The sequence below is a fragment of the Ixodes scapularis genome, unplaced genomic scaffold, assembly GCF_016920785.2.
Source record: "Ixodes scapularis isolate PalLabHiFi unplaced genomic scaffold, ASM1692078v2 PGA_scaffold1__304_contigs__length_218370807, whole genome shotgun sequence".
In the NCBI taxonomy this organism is placed as follows: domain Eukaryota; kingdom Metazoa; phylum Arthropoda; class Arachnida; order Ixodida; family Ixodidae; genus Ixodes; species Ixodes scapularis.
The window spans coordinates 123,368,034-123,391,504 of NW_024609846.1; the positions used below are offsets into that span (position 1 = coordinate 123,368,034).

General features: G+C 43.4%; 1 protein-coding gene across 2 annotated transcripts in view; it reads left to right on the forward strand.

The window, feature by feature from the left end:
* The window catches only part of LOC8035754 (F-box/WD repeat-containing protein 7), a 32,158-nt gene extending 11,208 nt beyond the window's left edge, over window positions 1–20,950 (forward strand). For both annotated transcript variants that reach the window (XM_040207761.3, XM_040500039.2), the window contains 7 exons: window positions 7,617–7,825; window positions 8,944–9,030; window positions 9,110–9,198; window positions 10,478–10,682; window positions 14,641–14,763; window positions 18,640–18,802; window positions 20,571–20,950. In XM_040207761.3, coding sequence (XP_040063695.2) covers window positions 7,617–7,825; window positions 8,944–9,030; window positions 9,110–9,198; window positions 10,478–10,682; window positions 14,641–14,763; window positions 18,640–18,802; window positions 20,571–20,748 — 1,054 coding nt within the window. In that variant the 3' untranslated portion in view covers window positions 20,749–20,950. The remainder of the gene's footprint in view (window positions 1–7,616; window positions 7,826–8,943; window positions 9,031–9,109; window positions 9,199–10,477; window positions 10,683–14,640; window positions 14,764–18,639; window positions 18,803–20,570) is intronic.
* The last annotated feature ends 2,521 nt before the right edge of the window (window positions 20,951–23,471 follow it).

Consider the following 23,471-nt stretch of genomic DNA (forward strand, 5'->3'; position numbering starts at 1 on the left):
ACTTGCGGCCATTACGTAAGCAGCCGCACTCGGCTTGACTTGACTTGGCCTGACCGCTTGGCAGCAAAAGAAAACTGGCTCGGTGGCTTCCTAGATTGGATGCAATTTGAGACTCGCGGATCCGAAAATTGGAGGTGCGTTGATTACGGTAGAGAAAAAAAAAAGTCAAAATATTGATGCCCGTTCTAGGTGGTGCGTTTATTATGCGAGTGCATTGATTATGCGAGTAAATATGGTACTCATAATCGTGACGCGATCTAACCTTGAATCACAACCAAAACATCCCGTTTGCGCCGCTTCCAGAGAGGAATTTTTGGGAAGCCAGAATTCCGCGCCATGCCTAATTCTTTTCACGAGTAAAGCCCCTCGTTTCAAATTGAAGCGCCGATGTAGAACACACTTGGCACACTCACAGAAATCAGCGACTACAAGATCACAAAAATAAAACCACATTAACTACCCCGATGAAACCAGCCAAGGTTTTGCCATCATTCTTTCGGAACCGCAAGCCGCAAATTTGGATTCGGAACCAAACGTAACAGAAAAATTGTGTGCCGAGATTTGAGAGGGTTTCCAACTGTTCGATAGCCGCGTTTGAATTACGAACTGCAAGAAGGTGACGAAAAGACAAAAGCGTCGATCGGGCAAGCGTCGTCGCTCTTCCATTTGCTCGCCTTCTTTCCACGCCACTAGACAACACATGCACACTTACGACCAATCTGCGCAGGAGCCGTCCCCATGGTTTCAGTTTCGCTTGCTCCCTCTTTTAAACCTAGACTCTCTAAAACAGGATAGATGGACGGAGGAATGGATGCGTAGCGGCAGTTGGACGGTGACTTGCGCCACCTAACCACACATTTTTTTTTGGTTTTTTACTTCAGATTATATTGTTTAAGGGGGAACACTGGTCTTGGAGCATATTTTCTTATTCTGTGACCAAATCCATTGAAACTGCATAACCTTGTTCAGCTTTTTGTGCTGATTTCATATATCTGGTCGTTTTTTCAGTCAGGAGAATTGACCCAAAAGTAATTAAAACTTGCCTGCCTTTGTTTGGAGGAATGATAGAAAAAAAACTGCTCAACAAAATATCCTTTTTGACAGATGGCTAGATACTAGAAAGTGTAGAACATACAATGTTGGAAGTACTTTTAATATAAACCCACTATTAGTGATTTTACCACACATTGAAGTTCAGTGCTCAATGCATGGCTAAAAAGTAATAAAACAAAAGATCAAATAGAACATTTTCTAGACTTTTATTAGAAAATCTGCTCTCAACATTGTATGCTTCACACATTTAGCTACACATTTCAGGAAAGGTTCTATTTCTAACTGCTCTGGATGCTGAGATATCCCTCCTGCAAATTTTGCACGAGTCTTAAAATTGTGTTTTGTGAAAGCAATGTTTTAGAGTCAACTTCAACTCACATTCAGCCCGCATAGACATTATTAGTTGATTTATAGCCCAAATATTCACCCACAAAATTAGAAGCCAGGTAAATTCAGAAGAACAACAGCCATCGCCATTTTCATAAGAATACAGTTTTAGGATGTTTTTGGCTCCAAAGACCCATGTCCCCCCTTAAGCCTGTTTACTCAGACTTAAGGGGGGACTGGGCAAGCGACAAGTCATCTAACATGCCGCTCCTGTTTGTAATCCAACAGATGCTGCTAATATGCACCGCGTGTCCGCCTCACGGCCCGTCGTCGGCTACTCTCGCCTTGGGATCCGGATTCGTCCAGCAAGAAACCTTCGTCCCGCCCGTCAACCACAGCATCGCAGGCCTGCTGCACAATCATCGCGCAGCAACCATGGAACAGTGCCGGAGCAGTACAAGAGCGGATCCCGCGGCGGCAATCGTCACTGGGCACGGCAACTTCGGAACCGACAAGTCATCTAACATGCCGCTCCTGTTTGTAATCCAACAGATGCTGCTAATATGCACCGCGTGTCCGCCTCACGGCCCGTCGTCGGCTACTCTCGCCTTGGGATCCGGATTCGTCCAGCAAGAAACCTTCGTCCCGCCCGTCAACCACAGCATCGCAGGCCTGCTGCACAATCATCGCGCAGCAACCATGGAACAGTGCCGGAGCAGTACAAGAGCGGATCCCGCGGCGGCAATCGTCACTGGGCACGGCAACTTCGGAACCGACAAGTCATCTAACATGCCGCTCCTGTTTGTAATCCAACAGGTTAGTGATGGAAATTGCGTTAACTTTAGAAGTGACTACCGATTTATTATTGTTCTGCCGTGCCCACAAGTGTTCTTTGATTGTGCCATGAATTGTCGGGATAATCTGCTGTTACTTCTTTCTGGTGACGTCGAACGAAACCCGGGCCCAGAGACGAGACTAGAAACGATGATTTCCCAAGTGCTCGAAAACCAAAAACAGCTGAAAAGTGAACTTAAGGAAGTAAAGGAAAACCAGATAGCGTCCCAGCAAAGACAAAACGCAATGGCCGATAAAATCACCCACCTTGAGACAGCCCTTGACGTCCTCCAGAAGAGTAATCAGCAGATATTGCAGCTACAAGGAACGCTTCAGAGTCTAGAAGAATTGGTCTACTTACAACGCGAAAAGATAGCAGATCTTGAGGATAGAGGTAGGAGAAATAACCTAATAGTATTTGGCATTCCTGAAACGCCAAATGAAACGGTTGAGAACCTGAAACAAAGTGTGATAAATACTGTCTTCCAACAACAACTAGGCGTAACTGTGAAGACAGTGGAACGAATACACAGGCTTGGAAAAAGGACAGATGGAAAAATTCGACCGGTCATCCTAAAACTGTATGATTACAATGAAAAAGTGCTTGTGTTTAGGAATTGCAAAAAGCTAAAGGGATCAAAGATATCGGTATCGAATGATTATTCCCAAGTCACCCTAGACAGGCGTAAACACCTCTGGGATAGCGCAAGATCGGAGAGGGCCAGTGGAACTCACGTACGACTTATTCATGATAAGATTCAGATAGATGACCAAATGTTCGTCTGGAACGATGCCGATGATTGTCGTGAAAAAGTTGGCAGCCATCGAGGTTCGCAAAAGCAAGCTAGATAACTCCCTGATAACAAAGAAAAATGCCTACGTCTGATTAACGTGAATGCAAGAAGCCTTCTTAACAAAGTGGAAAGTCTGGAGCACTTGTTACTGCTGTACAACCCGCATATTGCTGTAGTTACCGAAACCTGGTTACATGACCACATAAATGATTGCGAGATTGTGCCACCATCATACAAAATACTCAGAAAAGACAGAGGCTCCCGTGGTGGGGGAGTCGCTTTAATTTACAAGAACTACCTTTCGTGTATTTTGATGCCTGAGTGTTCATTTACTGAGAGTTTGTGGTGCCGAGTAAAGTTCGGCGGGCATTCCATTGTAATTGGCGGGGTTTATAGATCACCTGATTCATCGCCGCAGTTTTTAGAGAATATCTATGATTATTTACAAGAAAATGTCACCTGTAGATCTAAAATAATAATTGCTGGTGATTTTAATCTTCCTAGCGTTAAATGGGACCAACTAGATCCTGGTGTGACAGATGTTAAAAGCGGTGAATTATTGCTTGACATTGCTTTTTCTAACAATCTATCACAGGTGGTTCAAGAGTTTACTAGAATTACTGATTCTTCCCGTTCTATACTAGATTTAATTTTTGTGTCAGAATCTTTGAAAAATTATGAGGTGGTTGTTGAAGATGGATTGTCGGATCATAAATTGGTGTTGCTGTCCATCAAATTAACCGCTCAATCACTAAATGCAAATTGCCCGACAACTGAAGTGTATGACTACAGTAGAGCTGATGACGTCAGTATTCTGGATCATTTAGAAATAAGCCTTTCTTCTTTCGTAGATATACAAGACGTGAACCAGTTGTGGAATCAATTCAAAAAGATAATACGTTACTGTCTTGATAAGTTCGTTCCAAAAAAAGTGAAACGTGTTGCAAAGCAAAACCCCTGGGTAACGAGAGAGATAATTCATCTCAAGCGTAGAATAGCACGTCAACGAAAGAAAAAGCCGCGTAATAAAACTACAATCCAAGAGATATCTCGTATTCTTAAAGATAAACTAAAATCTGCAAAGGAACGATACTTTACTGAGGTCATGCCTGAATTTATAAGAACATCACCTCGTAGGTTTTGGCGTCACCTCGCGCCGTCGAGAGATAGTGTGCAGTGCGTGGCTCATGACAATCATGTCATCACTGATCCAGGTGAAATGGCGAATTCGTTTAATGATTTCTTTCAGTCAGTTTTCTTAGACAATTGTGACCTCGCCGAAAATGCTGGTGAATTTAGTCATGAGTCACACTCGAATATGCCAGAATTGCAAGTTACAGAAGAGGGTATCTTTGCGCTACTATTAGATATGGACACAAAGAAAGCAGTCGGTCCAGACGAAATACCCAATACCTTCCTAAGGCGCTACGCCGAGTGGGTCTCAAAATATCTTTTTGTTATTTTTAGTGCTAGTCTAGTAAATTGCGAAGTACCATTAGATTGGTTATCAGCGAGGGTCGTTCCAGTTTATAAATCTGGAGATAAACATTCAGTTGAAAATTATCGTCCCATTTCCCTCACGTGTGCATGTTGCAAACTACTAGAGCACATTGTTTCAAAGGAGTTGTTTAAGTTTTTAGAACATTCGAATATCTTTCTTTCGAACCAGCATGGATTTCGAAAATCCCTCTCCACTGTGACCCAGCTTACAGAAACATTGCATGACTTCGCCACGTCTATGAACAACAGAGGGCAGATCGATGCCTTATGCCTAGACCTATCGAAAGCTTTCGACCGAGTACCCCATCCTGAACTTATAAATAAATTACTGAAACTGGGTATAAACCATAAAGTTATCCTGTGGATCAAGGCCTACCTTACAAATAGAAAACAATTTGTAGAAATAAGTAAAACAAACTCTTGTTATGTCCGCGTTCCCTCGGGCGTTCCGCAGGGATCCGTTTTGGGACCTGTTTTATTCTTGTGCTATACAAACGATATAGTGGAAAATATAGGACCCTCTATTGCGGTGCGCCTGTTTGCAGATGACTGCTTGTTGTATTCAGTTATCTCTTGCCACGATGATCAGGTCCGGCTTAATTCGGCACTGCAGACAGTAGAAAAATGGTGTAAGGAGTCAAAAATGAAAATTAACTTAACTAAAACTATACATTGTACTATAACTAACAAAAAACAAAATATTCTACCATTCGTATACAAGCTTGGAAACAAACCTTTAGTACAGGTGAACGAGTTTAAATATCTTGGCCTTACCATATCATCAAACTTAAGCTGGAAAACTCACGTTGACAATGTGTGCTCAGCTGCTAGGAAAAAACTCTGGTATCTCAAGCGCAATCTCAAGCTCGCTCCCCCTGAGACAAGACTAACTGCATATAAAGCACTAATACGGCCTACTCTAGAGTACGCTTCTATAATTTGGGATCCTTTTAGAGCCTATCAGATAAATAAACTAGAAAAAATACAAAGGATGGCAGCCAGATTTATATTGTCGAGATATCAGAGAACAGAATCAGTACAGGAAATGCTTAACTATCTCAACCTTCCAACGCTCTGTGACCGTAGAAAAATAGCACGCCTTAAATTCTTTTATATGCTACAAAATGGCCAATTTAATTTTAATACGGACCCTTACATAGTTGCTCGGCAGATCAGGCCTCTCAGAGGCAACCACTTAAACCACTACCAAATAGATACGGCAAATATTGATGCATATAAATACTCCTTTTTTCCAAGAACGATAACTGATTGGAACAGCCTACCACAAGAATTAACAACAGCAAATACACTAACCTTGTTTGAAAAAAGCATTCTGAACCTTTTTCAATGATATCTATCGAATCCTTAGTATTTCCTATTCACGTATAATCATGAGAAAATTGTGATGTTATTGTGTGATGTCTTTGCTTCGTCGCTGTTTGACGATTTATAAATTCAATGTCAAGCGCTATTTTTGTATGTTTGAATTGTTTTTGATACAGTGTCCTTGTTTCTTTTTGTATTTGGTCATATGTATTCTCGTGCCTTGTGCACCCCTGTAACAACCCTAACGGGTTAACAGTATACCTAAATAAATAAATAAATAATACAGTTTTAGGATGTTTTTGGCTCCAAAGACCCATGTCCCCCCTTAAGCCTGTTTACTCAGACTTAACCCCTATTTGTTTATTTATATAAAATCAAATCCCAGGTGCCCTTTTTCTCCATTAAAATTGAGACCAAATATCGCAAAATACCCCTTTTCTGAGATACATATATAAATATAAAAAAATATAAATATAAAAAAAGGACATGTCGCGTTGTTAGGTCGTGCTTTTAACAAAAACAAAAACCATGCATGGCTGTACATTTTTTTTTTTTTTTTTTTGTGACACTTAGGGTAGATAGATAATGCTTGCTCCATAAAATTAAATCTTTTGGCGCCCATTGTCCATCAACAACTGCTTTTTTTTTTTCTTTTTTCACCAGAACTTTTATACATTTCAGCTTCTGCTCTGTACGAGATGCATATTCTGCACCAGGCGCATACTGTGCTCATATAAAAATCTCATTCACAGCACACTTGGAAAAATTCCTATAAATAAAATCCCTATTCGATATTCAATTCAATCTTCTGCTTTATTTTCTTAATTTGATTCGGTATTCGATTTGATAACTACTATTTAGTATTCGCACACCCATAAAAATCAGTGCTGCCACCGCACCGATTCTCGAAGAAATGCGTAGGCATTTCACGCAGCGGTTACATATTACAAAGCACTATGGATGCACACTCTCGGCACTTTTCCGCAGGGTGAACATTCCCGAAACCCCTCTTCTCGCTTTTGCAAGCAGGCCAGGTCACTTACGTAGCGTTTACATGAAGGACGGCGGCTGCGCAGGACTGGCTGATTATAGAAAGCGATGGCGTGAGGTAACACCTAGCAACCGAGGTGCAGTGGGGGACAGCGAGGCTAGGGCGCATTTGGGCGGCTGGCAGGGTGCTGCGAGGCAGCATGGTACGGGTGGCCGAAGGTGGGTTAATATTTTGTAATGGAGCCATCTGCAGAAGGGAAGGGGGGGGAAGGTTAACACACGCCCCAGTGATACACCTGCCGTACCCCACTGAGTGGCGCCGAAATTGGCGAAGGTGCTAGTCGCCGTCAATCTTCGGTTGCTAGGTTTTACATCACGGCGTCGCACCTTATAACCAACCAATCTGGTGCGACTTCCGTTGCTATGCTTCCTATCGCCAAGCCTCTCGATATGTGCACCCTGCCACAATCTGTCGGTGCTTCCAGGAGACGTTTCCTAGCTATAGTTTCCACAGCCAGTGGGGCTGTGGTGCCATCCTGTGGCGACGCTGCAAATTTTATATATGTGTGCTCCAAACCAGCCCAAAGTCAGCGCATGTACCAGGGCACTAATGCTAACGCATTAAAACAAATTCTTGCCTAGTCCGCTTCAGTCTGCACCACAAAAAAATGTTGACTTTTAAATATGTATAGTTTATGGACTATATAGTTGTGGACTAGGCTCGGATCGAACACCAAACACTTTGTCTTAATGAAGATTTACTGTCTCGCCATCTTTCTTGGCGCCCCGCAGTCGGGACACCACGTTGAGGGTGTGGAACGCACAGTCCGGCCAGGAGTTATGCAGCCTGCGTGGTCACACGTCCTCCGTTAATGCGGCCCTGCTCCTCTCGGCGGAGCAGACAAGAGTGTTGAGTTCCCGCCTGGGCTGCCCGGCGGCCCATCGCATTGCGGTCAGCGGTTCGTCGGACTGCTACCTCAACCTGTGGCTTGCTCTTCAAGGTACGTTTGTTGTATATGTTTGCTTTACGAGGTAGTCTACTGCGGACCATTACAGCAACCCTCTGACTGCTGCCATAGGCTTCTATGGGACGTCTTCGCACGTCTAAACTTGCAATGTTTGAACGTTTGCTCATGTATGAAAAAATGCTCTTGCCTAAGCTTGTTGGCAGGCACACCTTTGAACAGCTCTCGAGAATTAAGGTGCATCCTTCAGCCAGAGTGTGCTGCACTCACTTGCCAACCCTAACAAGGCTCTAATATCACTTAACAGTGATGCTTAGAGAGCACAACAGTAATAACTTGCTCCAAGTATGGTCTTATGCTATGCACATGAAGAACTTCTTTTGAAGGTGAAAAGAAAAGACATTCTACCACGAATTATTTTTCTATGCAACCAGTTTGTCACCACATATTAGAGAATGCATGAAGCATTTGTTCTTGAAAATAGAAATATAAAATTAAAGATGGCCAGTCTGCTAGAAGGGAAGCTTCAAGTTCAGGATCCAGACGGTTTATGATAACTGTTTATTAGGGCATGGCAGTCTGTTTGATGGCCTATTCTATATTCTGTTTAGTAGTCTATGGCTGTCTTAACTACTAGGTACTTCCTACAGGTATTTATATATAATTTCAAAAGATCTTGATTTGCGATGCACGTTTATGACGGAATCTAAATATTACGATTGTTAAAGCTTATGATTCAGGACGTCTATAGCATCTCACTTGATGCACTTCTGCTTACCGTGACACCAGTTGTTTTTATGTTTGTTAATGTAGAATGTGATATATATGACCGGCTCCTAGCAGATTTCATTAATGCAGATTCTTGTAACGCTCATTCCTATAATGCAGAATCATTGCACAAAACATTCGCCAGTACAAAAAAGCACCTGAGAAAATGTGCAAGCACTCAGTTTATAACCAAGGTCCCTCCAGTTGTGAACCCGATGGTGAACCAACTGCACCATCAATACACCCAGGAAAAGCGGGTTTGACACGCCATCACAACTCGGCGAGCTTGCTCGCACATACGGTGGAAGAGTGTGCAAGAGGCAAGGGGGGTAGAAAACAAGCATGTGTAGTTCTCATCTTCGTTGATAATGTATTGGTATTTGCAGGTGAGCTGCTCAAGTCAATGTACACATACAACCCCATTTCTACTCTGGCGGTGCTCAATGAGGACTGCCTCATTGTCGTTGGGACGGGTAAGTCAAGAAATGATGGACGGGAAATTTCTGTGGGAAACTGGGACGTTTTGAACACACGAAACCTCTTTCACTGCAGAAGGTGGGAAGATTGAGGTCTGGGACGTTGTCCAAGCCGTCGTGGTCAGCTCCGTGATTGGCCATGAGGGCTCCATTGCAGCACTGTGGGTAAGCGCCCGGACAATTTTGGAGAGATTCTGGAAGGCTTAGGTTTTGCAATTCAAACGCTAACCTAAGTAGATGTTTCGTGACTCCGCAGATCAATGTGGCAGTCAATGAAGTTATGCCAAAGGCAATTTATGTGACAGTGGGGGACAAAAGTAATGTCAACTATGAGTTTGTGACATAATTACACAGTATACACTAAAAACACTGAAACAATTTTACAACCACAATATTATGGAGCTGGAGTGACATCAGGGTAACATTTCATTATTTGGGTCGTCGCTTTACTACTGGAAACTCCGACCCTGTAAAACGGGGGGTTCTGGAGTACGGTATCAAATAGGGATGCCGCAAACTTTTTTCGAATCGAAGTTTTGAGGATCGAATCAAGCGGTTCGAAAGGTTCGAAAGATTTCGATTTTTCGAATTGTCTATATCGTAAAATTCGACGGAGGTCGAATTTTCGAACTTGTTAAGCTAAGAAGTTTGACGCTTTTCGAACCGTCGAACTTATTACGCTAAAAAATTCAATCTTTTTCGAACTTTCGAACTTATTGCGCTGCAAGGTTCGATGCTTGTCGAACTTTCGAACTTGACTGACCAAAATATTCAATGAATTTCGAACTTTCAAACTTATTTATCAAGAGAATTCGAAAAGTTTCGAACTTTCGAATTCTGAAAAGTCAGAAGTTCGACGAACTTCGAACTTTTCTCTAAACGGGTTTCACTGTGCATATGGTAAAGTATATGTGTGCCAAATTTGGTTGTGATAGGACAGTATTAAGAACAAATTCTTGTGCACAAACTGTGAAGATGCCCCAAAATTACACAAAGAGAAAAACGCTTTCAAATGTTATCATAGATATGTAGTAATACTCTTTTGCATTGTGGAAAATATTTTCTCAATAAATTTCCGTGAGATTTTGAAGCTACATGGAGAGGAGATGTCTAGGCCTACTTGTCAACAAAAATGCGATGGCAGGTGACATCACAACTTTACAGCGCGTTGTTACAACTTTAAGAACCACGCAGAGAAAAAAGGCTCAAATTCATGCCGTTCTGGGTTACGTGAAGGTCTTCACATGCGCACTTGACTAATTTCGCATTCATAACTGGCACTAATTACTTTTATGCATCAAATATAAAGATTCACTCATAATAAAACACTATGAAACCCCAGATCACATTTTTTGCAAAATATTGCTGTTTTTTAACTTGCACCTCCCCTTAAGCTGGCGCACAAAATCAGAGTGCGCTTTCTGAGAGGTCGGCTTTCCCGCAGGTTGACGGACCCACCACAATAGTCACGGGCTCCAGCGACAGGAGCCTGAAGGTGTGGCAGTTCCTGTCGGGCGAGCTGTGTGCGGTGCAGGTGATCGGAGACTGTGTGCCGCGCGGGCATCACATCCGCAGTCTGGCCACGGACGGCTACAGGATCTTCGTGGGAGCGGATAGCTCCAACCTCAAGGTCATCAACTGGTCCTCCGGTGAGGCTGCTTGCACGCCCCCTGTACTAGAACCACCCCACATGCACACTGCGGGCCTTGATTAGGCCCTTGCAGGTGTAGGGTACTGATCCAAAAGATGCAAATAGTAGAAAAAACAAAACACATTTCATAATTTCACCCATCGTTTTACATAACGAACAGTAAGGAGATTGGCAATGATTGTTGGAATAAACAATCAATGTACCGATCCAAAAGATGCAAAGATAGAAAAACTACATTTCTATATTCCAACCATCGTTTTACATAACTAACAGTGTTGCTAGTGATCCGCAGCCTTATCTAAGTCACGCGAAACATTTTTTTACGTCATCCAGTAATGTTAAAGCAGTCCTCCACAGAGCAAAACAATGTTGCCCGAGCTTCCTGAAACCACACCTAAAGCCAAGAGAGTGCATTTTCAACTCGTCAAGATCGCCGATCGTGTCCTCTCTGCAATAATCACCGGTGGCCCCAAGAAAATTGTGAAATGGAGTGCCGATACTCTCAGCGTAGCTTATTTAGTGGCTCTAGTCTGCATCTTGTCTGTCCATTGGAAGATTCTGAATTTAAACAAACCATAGATGGAGCTGCTCATTAAGGACTAGGGTTCTTAAAGGGCAACTCCAGTACATTTTCTCGATTTTGGAGTTACGACTGATTGTAGTGCAGGAAGTGCCCCTGAACGACGAGGTGTAATATTTGGTTCTATGCCTCGTGTAAGTTTTGTAGATCTTTGATCTCAAAGTTTTATTTCGGGTGTCTACGGCAAAACCAAAACTACTGGCCCTAGCATGATGGCAACTCTGGTGATCAGCTGCGTGGCCATTGTGCGACACAAATCTCGTTTCGCGGTACCGCAAAACGTACTACTGGCCTAGTCACGAACTGTTTCGATCACTCAGGTAAGATGCTACGGCTGTTTTACTGCTTTTCTTCGTAAATATCAAACGTCTGTAGCAAATATTAATACACATTCATAAAGTTGCCGGCCGAAAAGCGAGTTTGCCACAATGAATGTGGGCTCACGAGTGCCCACTTATCTTCAGAGAAGAACTACAATCTTGGTGGTGCGCAATGCACACTGCAGAGGCGTTGTGGAAGCTAATCCTAAGCTCGCACTGAGCAGGCACGAACTAAACTACGGCCACCAGCGAATACCGCGTTCGGCACCACAACGCGCTCAAGCGAGCAGGCAGTCAATAATCTTCATGCGCGATCGCTCAGAAGCACTTACAAGAGACTGCTGCTAAAACATAACGCAAGAAAAAGAAATCATCAGCTGGGAGCGCTGATAACGCAGCAAAGAAACACGACGAAAGAACTGGAAGTACAAACAAGTAACCTGCTTGGCCAGGCTTGGCCTCCTTGGGTACGAATGGGACTACCGTAATATCCCGAGTCATCGCCCATCCCCGAGCCATCGCCCACCCCATTTTTTGGGCCAATATCGATTTCCGAAAAAACACCAAGTCATCGCCCACCCCTTCAAATACCCCAGCGCGCACTCTGCGATCCGCGAACACTCATCCTACCCGAATGACGCGGCCGCGGACCTTACAGTTGGAGGACGTCCGTGACAAAGTAAAACGAAGGAGGGAAAGACACTTCTTTTTGTTTACGAATTTCCTCCGTGAGTGACCCCAAAGTGGTCGTGTATCCGTGCGAAAAGAAAACGACGGAGATAACAAAATAAGAGTTTGTTAATGTAACCGCGGAGTGTTAGGTCAAAGTCTGTCTCCGCCGAAGTAAGGTCCCCGCGAACCCGCTCCTTCTTCCCGCCCGTCGCGACCGCGGTTGTGCAATATTTTAGGCAAAGCCAACGCGTAAATAAAGCTTTGCTGGAACGCCCTACACAGACGTTTGCAGAGCGTCCCAACCGTGCATTGATAGCCCGCCGTGCACGGACGCACGTATGTACGCACCAAACAAGAAAGTTGCGCAAGAGCTTGCAATTGACAAGGCGCCCGACTTGGCCCGACGCCAAAGTATTTGCCAACGCGACCGCCGGCTTTCCCGCTTTCTCAGCATTGCTCTTGGTCGCTTCTTTGGTCCGCTCACTCGCTCGTTGCGCCTGGTCGGTTTTTCTATTTTCTTGTAGACTTTCTCTTTTTTTACTAACTAGGAGAACATAGTGGTGACATTCTTTTACGGAACAAACGTTCCCGCTATATGCAGATCGGCGGTGTTTCTAGCGCGTATGCAAGCACCGGACTTCGCTATAGTAAAATATTCTTTCGTGAGCATTTTTTTCTATAAAACAATGAAACTAAATCGAGTTTTGAGTTTGATGTATCTCTTGTGCATCAGCGCTAGATACGCAGAGAAAAATAGACGGTTCTTTCCAATTTTTTTCAAGTGTTTGTGCTCACCTACCGAGACATGGCCCACCCCACTTTTTTAATGGATTTCAGGCGGTAGAGGGGTGGGCGATGACTCGGGATATTACGGTAGTATGACATTGGGGCACAAGGTTGCTTGACAACCAGCCAACCCGCTGAATGCCCGCTGATAAGCTGGTGGTAGCCTTTCTAATATCGGTTTTAGAATGTATCGTGATTTCCCATTAGTGTAATAGTTTGGCAGTGCTCGTATTTAGTCTCCGGAAATCGACATCAGTCATTTATTTTAATTCGACTTTTGACCGGAGGTGCCCTTTGAACTTGTTTTCCAATTTCTTCCCAGATTGACTGACGATTTCAAATCTGCACTTGGATTAAGAATAAAAACTCTCAAATTAGCAATGTGACAAGAAACTCATCCTAACTATATACTTCTTTTACCAGTCGTTGAATGAATTGTCATTAAAATATATTTGTTTTAAACATATGAGGTGAACACTGAGAATTTCGCAGATATCATAAAGATAAAGATTTTTGTTATTTACTTTATATAAGGCAATATTCTTAACAGAAATAAGCCTGTTTCCCATACTGGCATGGAGAAACTGTGTACACATGTGGAGTCTGGATGGTGCGAAGCGGCCCTGTGTCGTGCAAGACAAGCGTGCGAGCACTCCGTGGATGTCTCGCTTGTGGGTGCCATCTTCCGCAGTTCCAGAGTAAATGCAATTTTCTTGGAGCCTGTTGGAGTGTGAGACGCAGTTCATTGGATGCAGTAGACGAAGCGTGTGGAAAACAGAACAGTTAGAATGCTGCAGTGTCGAGCAGAGTCCCGGCACCAGCTCACCGCAAAGGGAGCCAAACACTCAAACTATACCTCAACCTGTTGCTGCAAAGCGAGCGTCTGCTTTCTTTTCTTTTCTGCCACTCTCTCTTGCGCTGCTTCCCTGGAAAAACCAGGAGCGCGGTCGTTTCACAGGGCAGAGCGCCGCTGTATGTCCGTACATGTGATGTTTTTCTCTCATCGGGAAAAACACGGAGGCATTCGAAGGGGTTCGGCCGGCACTGGTGTCCAACTAGTGAGGAGACAAGTGCTGTGTCAGCACTTGGCTGGCAGTCGGCCTGTCGACTTTCGTTGCCGGCACCCAACCGGATATGGTTAGGTTCCAGCCACATAATAACATTCTGCCTGAATAAGACAGTAATTAACTGAAGTTAAAAGTAATTACATTTTATCTGTTTAGGTTGAAAAAAAAAGGGAAGCTTCAGGGTGCAGTTCAGATGCTGCAAAAAACAATGCCAGGTTTACTCAGATGCATCCGTGAGAATGTTGCTAAAATCTTCATCCACATGACAAAAGATTGGAGCTGAAAAATTATACTACTTGAAGTTTCTATCATGCTTTACATTAGGCACCTCGACACTTACAATGCATTGGGTGAGCACTGTAATGCATTAGACTTGGAGATCGAATTTAGTATATTCATTAGTTGTGGGGAGATCCTTTGATGAAAATTTAAAGACAGCAAAGCGTTGATTTCAAAAAGAAATATTTGCAATGTTCTGCTACCTTCCCCCTCACGCCTACAGCTCACATGGATCTGGTTTCTCCTGTGCAGGGAGGATAGATCGCCTTAGAAACCATCCGCAAGAGCAGGGATCCACCCCAGCTGTGTTCATCAAGGCTGGACTGGTGCTGGCCTCCTCTTGTGATCTGGACACTGGATGCAGTGCAGTCAACAGTAAGACCGTTTGCATACATTTGACAAACATTCATTTTGGAAAGTTCCTGCACTGGCAAGATGTCAGTTTCGTCTACCAGCTTATTAGAGCTGTTGGGGCCATATAGCGAACATCATTGTCTTGTTTTTCCGAATGTATAGTCCTTACCATTGAGCTAGGTAGTAAATTATTTTAAGGCCTTCGTGCCGTATTTTCCGGACTGGTGACAACACATCTTAAAAATGTGTGCTTTATTAAAATAGCATGCAGAAAAGATTGTTTAATCAGACATCATCTTTAAGGGGATCCTTCAATGAAATTTGAAATATACACGTCATGTTCAGAAATGGACTCAATATGATCCACAATATCTGTAAATGACAAACAAACGTTTGTATTTTGAGCCTGATGGCTGTATTTTTAGTTATTCGCGACTCCAGCGACCTATAGGGGGCGCCCCCACCAAACAAACATGGCGGCTGAGTCCAGGTCGCGGCGGCTCGGCTGGGCCGCCTGAACAGGTGGCGCATTCAATTTAACAGATTTTCTTTTGTTTAATGCCCAATTTTATAGGTATTTGAACTGAGACCGTTAAGTGTAGCCGGTGCAGATAAACTTGCAAAGAATAGTATTGTTTTGCCGGTGTTTTTTTGTTCTTTTCGTGTCAGACTTTCGTTTCGGAGATTTCATTCAAAACCGAAACTATGGGCTCCGGAGAGACGGTAATATACTAATCAGTTTTGATCATCTAAGGAAAGCGGCGATGACTATAGAATTGTTCCACAGAGGGTAACTTTTCAGCTAACTGCCTCGACCATGCGACTTATCTGTCCGCGAAATCGAGCTTTTGTGCATATCCGCATTTAAGAAACAGCTCCAGTCGTCTGCTCGGCCAACAACACAGGCTGCAGGAAAATTATGAAAATTAAGCAACCGCTTCTTGAGCCAAGGACCATGTTAACCCGCCGGCGCCCCACTAAGCAGCTGATACTCGTATTTCAATTCAGGTTTTAGTAGTAATCGAGAAGTCATTTTGACGAGCGGGTTATGTATTATATTACATACTATGGGGGGGTCCCACTAAAGCGATATTAGTATATCCTTTGGGTTGAAATATGAGTTTAGTTGACTAGCTATTAGGTGAGCTGCTGAGTAAAAGTATATTTGACAGACGGAGACATACTATTTAAACTTAGCCAAATGGTTCTATAGCCGGCAGCACGGGGACAAACTGAAGAGAGTCTTCCTTGACGATCCGCGGAGAACTTTTCTGCATTGAACGGAGAAAATTTGTATTTTTTTGTGGCCGGTCAACCTGACCAATGTAGATGTATATTGCTCTTGGCTTCCACGTCCTCGTAATATACATATTGGAGGCGCGATAGGTCAAAATGCCGTGACAGCACCTAACGTTGCGAGACTTGTCTCCCACCTTTTGAAACCAGATAATTTCCGTCATTCATCATTTGCAGTGAGCAAGTTTTCCTGAATCAAGTAATTGCGAAATCAGCCCAACTCCTTCAGTGTGGTCCAGAGGCTTTTTTGGCGAAACACAGCCAAGATGAATAGCCAACGCACCGACCGGCGTGGGTGGCTCAAACTTGAAGCTAACCGAACACAACCAAACTCAAGAAAAGCAGCTATCAAACCTTCCCATTCACTTGACTGCAACATTGATGTTCCCTCCAGTATCAGTTACCAAGCAGTCGTCACTTTGAATGCGATTCGAGACAGACAAGAAATCAAAAAGTTTTCCGTGATTCCTCCCCATCCAAGAAATCGAAAGCACGCGACCGTGTGCTGTGGAGTAAACGGGCTTTCAAACACGTAATAGAAGAAAACAATCTACTGAGGTTTCACCACACTAATGATCACTCAGGCAAACTTAAGAAATATTCGGACCTTCGTCAAATTACATCGTTCGCGACCGCGCCGACAACACGTCTCCGCGAAAGCCACCAGAGACGCGGAGGGGCGCGGAGCGACCTGGACCGGCTGGTTCCCGGTTTTCCCGCTTGGCGGCGACCGTTTTGCTGGAGTCGCGAATAAACAGTCCACTCTGGCAAGCGCTCAAAGTGCGGCAAGAAGAGAGCACATCACATCAGGCATATTGTGACGTAGTCTGTCTCGGGATGGAGCAAAGCTGCGGCGAGGCTGACGTCGTCAGCATGCCTTAGCTGTTCCAGCCACCGAAGCAGTCAAAGCATGCCAGCAGGCCACCGCAACTCACCACAAAGCTGCTTTTGTGTGAATTTTGAGTGACGGGTTAATCCCCTATAATCTTGTAGAGGGAGAATAGCCGCTACCTGTCAAGGTTCCTAGACGGGCATTACAAAACGAGGCTTTAGCGACATCCACCAGGTGATCTTTGCTAATGGTTTAATTCATTTTAAAATTCTTTTTCGTGTCTTCTTTAACAAGATACTGGTGTGTCCGATGCGATACTGCTCCCTTGAACACGTATGGACCAAAAAATAGGCGCCAAAATTTGGTTGTGGTATCCCTTTAAGGGCCCCTGAAAATAAAAAAGATGCTTTTTATAAACAATCTGGTTGAAACACGCAAATAAAAAAAACATTTTGTTTACAGCTATATTGACGGTGCGAGACACAATTTTACAGCTATATTGACAATGCGAAACAGAAAGGAGGTTGTCACCTCTTTTCCGCTTGTTTTCTCTCGGCATCTTGGGCACGTGAAAGAAAGGTGGATCGGCTTTGCCTTCACGTTCAGGAGATCAATGAGCATTTGCTCATTGAAGTCAAAAGAGCAAATGACCATTCCGTGACGTCATGGACTTTGCATGCAGAATTTCAAATAAAACTTGCCTTTAATACACGTGTCCCCCCCAGATTGTTTAAAAAAAAACTTTTTTTTTTCTTTTCAGGGATTTTTAACATCTCGTCATAATGAACAATCTCTAAAAAAGTATAGCGAATTGCTAGGCATTTGTGTTGCATAGCATACGTGGAACATTCTGGCATCACAAACATTTATTTCATCGTTTAGTAGCATGTCTAGCCTGTTTAGTCAGACGCCTACGTTCATGGCGCTCATCAGATAATTTAATATGTGGCATGTGTAGACGAAATGATAAACCTGCCGATATTTCAGAACCCTGGGAAGTACCCTTTCAAGAACTAATTACGGCAATCAAACTATGGCATATGCTTTACCAACTACCCTTAATCAGCTGATTAGGCAAGATATAGATATCAGCACTACATAGCTGGATTCTAGGGGAATATTGTATCTCAAACCTTATTATCAACAATGAGCGCCAATTGCGTTGAGCTTAGTTAGAGCGCACTGCACGTCTTAGCGGTGTGTGTGTTGATTCAATGTGTTATTGTTTTGTAAAACGCTGTTTCTTTTGTGTGACGATTTTTCATTTGTGTTATCAATTTGCAAACTTCATTGTATAATTCCTTTAGTGATTGCTTTGCAACTGCTTGTTTGTGGTGGCTAGGGGCCAGTCAAGCTGTTTTTACAACTTTTTTCTCTAGTCACCTTTCAACTTTTTGTGAGAAAAATAAAGGAAGTATTATTATGACCTTCTAACCCACTCCTCCTCTCCCACCTTGCCTACCTCTCTTCCTCGTTCCACTTCTGGTCACATGACCTCCCCATTAACCAAACGGTGTCGAGCACCTCACTCCTCCTCTCTCAACCGTCAACCAATCGGTATCGAACCTCGCGGCCATGCTCTTATTCAGGCTTCACTTTTAAGCTTCACAAAACACCGATTGCCTGACCAAAGAATGTTTTACATTAAAAGTAACGTTGTGTTCAGTAGGAACGGTGGTGTCATTGACACCACCGTTCCTACAATTCTAGCAAGTATATAAAGTGAGCTTTCCTTTGAGAAAGAGAAGAAATGTGCATTTGTTTTGCAGTGCGAATGCTTCCTGGTGGAGACTACGTGGGAACCTTACAACGGGAAGGCCAGGGCAAAGCATTCGCGCTCGCTTCGGACATTGTGGAGGACGTCACGCTCAGGATCGTAACGGGGGGCATTGGACTCTCAGTCTGGGACTGGACGCCTCAGGACAAACCAGGGTGGGTGGTGTCTACGGTGCTGCTCTGGTTGGAATTTGCTCCGGTGTGGCCCTCTCTCAAAACCAGTGTTTGGAATGTGAAGTAAATGGGAAAATTACTATAGATATAAAAAGTGCCAATATTGAATTAAAAGAAAGCCTGCTTTGCTAATCTTCTTCTTTTTTTTTTTTTCTTTTTTTTCAAAATAAGCAATTGTTTGGGCTAGGTCAGGCAGTTTAGCAGCAAGGTTCGAAGCTAGCTTTCGTGGCACATGGACCGAGAGAAAATTTTGTGGCCACCCTTACGTTTCCCTATAAAAGAAAAACCAATCAATTAAGAAACACCCTGTCTTTAAACCATCAACATCTACATCTATCATTAAAAGGATTGCACCACGACAGTCAGCATTTCCTCTTGGACACGGATCGGGCGACTTCGAGGTCATACAAGTTCTGAATTAGTAACTTACCACCATTCCTCTCACTGGATATGCTGAAAAACATGGACAATACGAAGGAAGATCTGGATATGCCATGTCCTGTCCAGATCTTTTCTCATATTGTCCATGTTTTTCAGCATATCCAGTGAGTGGAATGAGGGTCAGTCACTAATTCAGATCTTATGTGATCTTAAAGTCACGGCGTATCCAGACCTTCCTTTATATTGTCTATGTTTTTTTATGTATTATCCAGTGATGAGTAACCAACTAGCACAACTTGCCATCTTTTAAAGAGGAACTCAAATGGATTCTGAGATCATCTGTTTATGGTGATAACTATATCTACAAACTCAGCATCATAACAAAAAAAAAAACTACTAAATTACTATCGTGGGCAGCCAATTTTCCTATTACAAAATATAATCAAAGATTGTGACAAGCCCCTCTTTCTGCAATGTTTTTGTCAAAATATAATGCACAATGCACCTAAAAAGAGCAATAATAGTAACATTCAGAATATCCACGCAGTTAACTGGTCAAATTTTATAAAGATGGTGGAGACCCGAGGATGGCCCAACCAAGAGAAAATAGTGCCCGTATATTTCTATTGCTACGAGTTTACTTGGTCGTCTTGCCATCCAGAAGTGGTCATTTTTATTGCCCAGCAAACAATATGTCATTACAAACAAGCTTCTACAAAAAGGCACTCAGGTGCCCTTTTAATACTATTCTTCTCTTGTCCGAGCTTTCACCAAATGCACATCACCTCGGAACAGAGTTAGAAGAGGTGGTCAAGCGTGTGGGGGATCTCCTGTTTAAAATGCTTTGTGCCTCAAACATATGTAGTGGCACAAAAAGTTTGGCTGGTGGATATATTATCCTATTTGCGCACTGCATTTTACCCGTTTTCTTTCAGCATAAAGTGATTAGGGAGCATTTCATAGACGTATCACTCCATCCTGGTAAGCACAACTTTGTGCAATTGGAATGTGTTGCCCGAAAGCATTGTGTCTCGTAGCGAGTCGGAGCAATTGTTTTCTTCGTTAAGCCCACTTCTCGAGATTTAGAGATGTAATGATCTGTATGGTGTCCAAATAGGTGTACTTTAATTGCTTGTACCATTATTCTTTTTGTTCGAAGTGTTTCCATTTTACTACTCCTATGAGTGTCCTGATAAAGACCAATTTTATGGGAAACAAATAAACCAATAAATAAATAAAATTCTGCAACACATGCAGGAATGGTACCCCTAGTATCCTTCGCATAACCAGCAACGCACAACATCATGTCTTTTCCACCGAACACCACCAAACGTTGGCCGCCGACCGACTGGCTCACATTATGTTGCAGGGATCAGCCGGTGGTATTCCTGGAAGCGCTGGCGGAGTGCGCATCGGGCAGCACCAGTGGCAGCACCAGTGCCGAGAGCGACCACGAAGTAGACAAGCCTACCGGCAGCCCCGAAAGACGGCTCCTGCCATTCCAGGAGAGCCGCAGCTGGTTCAGTCAGTGGTGCAGCCTCATGTGAATACCGTGCTGCGAATACACGTGCTCCTGTTGCTCAAGGCACAAAGAGTGCCTTAACTTTTACACTCGGCAACCAGTCAAGGCAATCTAGTGGACGACAGGCTTAGGAGCCACACATTTTATGGACGGGTCATCTAGTGCCCGCCCTTTTATTCGTTTTTAGCCTACTCAATTTAATGAATTAAAGGAGAGTTTACACCTTGGCAAGCCTTCCCATCTTATTTTTACTTTCCGTAACAGATTTCCGCGACAGAAGAGCGCCGTGCAAGTGCTAAGTCGGCATTCGGCCGGAACTTACGTCCTCGCCGGCCGAACGCGACGTAGCAGTTGCGACTAGTGATGGACCAAATCTGCCGAACTTCAGATTCGGCAATGTTTGGTAAATGCCAAACTTTTAAAGGAAAGTTTGGCCCAGATTCGGCAAAAATTCGGCAAATGTCTGCACACGCACGAGAATGCGACGGGGCCATGGATCGCAAATAGACGCCGTGCAGTAGTGCAGTTACCGTCGTGCAGTGCACGGTGGTACAGTGTAGGCAACACAGTAACTGCATTTTTGAGCGAGTGTGGTTCTCTTATATATTTTCTGCCTCAAGAATAGAAGATCGACCAATAATTGACGCAGTCCACTGTGCAAGACAAATGATGCGGTACATTCTGAATAACTTGATTTTCATTTGACATTTCCAGTGATGCAACGAGGTAGTTCAAACATTGGTCGACAATTACTTTAAAGCACTCCTCGCATTTATAACAATCCTGTTTTCGGCTCAGAAGTAGTGTGTTCCAAAACAAAATAATATTGCTTTTTCAATTAGCGTTATTTCACGATTTTCCATGTAGCTGCATAAAACTAAACAGAGAACTATAATGCTCGACGTTGCACATCCGACATTTCTAACTCTCCCTATCTTCCTAAACGTTTGTGTGTGTCCTAACACCAGAAACTGGCATTTTAAAGGAAATGAGACATTGTGAATATGGGACGCACACTTTCATGCAAAGCTGACATCAAGTGACTCAAATTGAAAAGCATGCATATTTACAATATTACTATCTCTTCCGGTGAAGGCTCAGCAACTGTTGCATTCGTTTTCGCGCACAGAACGGCGACTCCCAGATAAAGCAAGAACGCAGCATTGTTGCCTTGTTTTAACAATGTGCAACACACATGCAGGCTGTGCTGATAATGCCTCAAAACCTAAACTCTCGTAACGTGATTCGTGACTGCGCCACGCTCGTTTCTACCCAACCTCGTTATCACGCCACTTCTGCAAGGAATCACTAAACTTGCCAGTAAACACAAAAACGGCACCGATACAATTATCTTGTAGAATATCACCTTATTTAGTAATAACTGTGGCAATATTTGTTACATGTCGCATTTAAGGGAAAAAAAAAAAAAAACTTTTTTTGTTAGAAAGAGCTAAATATCAACGTGGCAACAATGTATTTTCGCCGAATCTTTGAAGAAGTTCGGCAAAAGTTTGGCTTTGTTGAATCGTAAGATTCGTCGCCGAACTTTCCATTCGGCAAAAGTTTGGCCCATCACTAGTTGTGACCAATCTGCGTCCCGCGCCGGCCTTCTCCTCTGGGAAGTGTTGAGCGAGAGCACTGGCACAAATGGTTGGAGCGTGTGCAGGAGGCGAGGGAGCAAAACGAGCAAGTGCTTCGGAGGAAACGGGGAGACGTGCACTACAACCTCAAAAGAGCCGAACTTCGCTTTCCCTTTTTTTCCACTCCCATTCGAGCGTTAGCTTTTGGCAGGGCTTTATATCAAGAGATGCCCCATACAATGATGATCGCACCGTCGACGTTCGCTTGTGCAACATCATGGCGAAGCAACAGGTGCATTCGCCCCTTTTCCCACAATATTATGGGAAAGGGGGCGAATGTCTAGGTAGTTGGTCCCCTAAAGGCATACCCCATAGCCAGGGTTGCACAGTTTATTGTTCATGAAACTTGGAGGGTGTTTTTCAAAGTTTATTTTTACAGGGTTTATTGGAGTCTATTTAGGATAGCTTCCCGATTCTTCTATAGTATCCCAAGCTCATATATCTGACTCCAACCCTAATTTTTGAAAATTCAATATAAAAACAAATATTATCGGGACACAAAACAGCCCCAAAAACATAACAACCCACCTGTATCAAATAATATTTCTTCAGCTGGATTGGGCATTCGCCCTTTTGTCATTGGTATTACTGTCACACAACAAAACTTGCAAACGAGTGCTACTTTTATTAGCGTCTATACCCTACAATCACCGAAATCCTTGACGTATTCTTTGGAAAGCTTGTTTTTCTTTCCATCAGATTGCATTGCTGCACCTGCAGCTGAGTGGTGATATGGAACCTTTAGCTGGCCCCCTTTCTCCTCTGATAATAGCTTTCACTGTTATAAGGAAACAACCCCACCTTCCTCCAAGTCCAAACTTAAAGTTATAGAGCAGTGGCTTTTGTCGTGACCCAAAATTATAGTGGCCAATTTCATGATCAAAACTCAACAAGATTTGAAGACAAACTGGTGAGGCCTCTCTTCAGGACCACTGACCCAAGCTTATTTGCAAAATACCAGGTTGTTTTTTTTTTTGCCATGGAGACATTAAAATTTGGAGCCTTTAGAATAAATCCGAATTGACACAAAATTTACTGGCGAGTGTTTTTCAGATTTTACTGGATTAATCTTTCAACACTGGACTCTACACACGGTGAGCAAATCGAG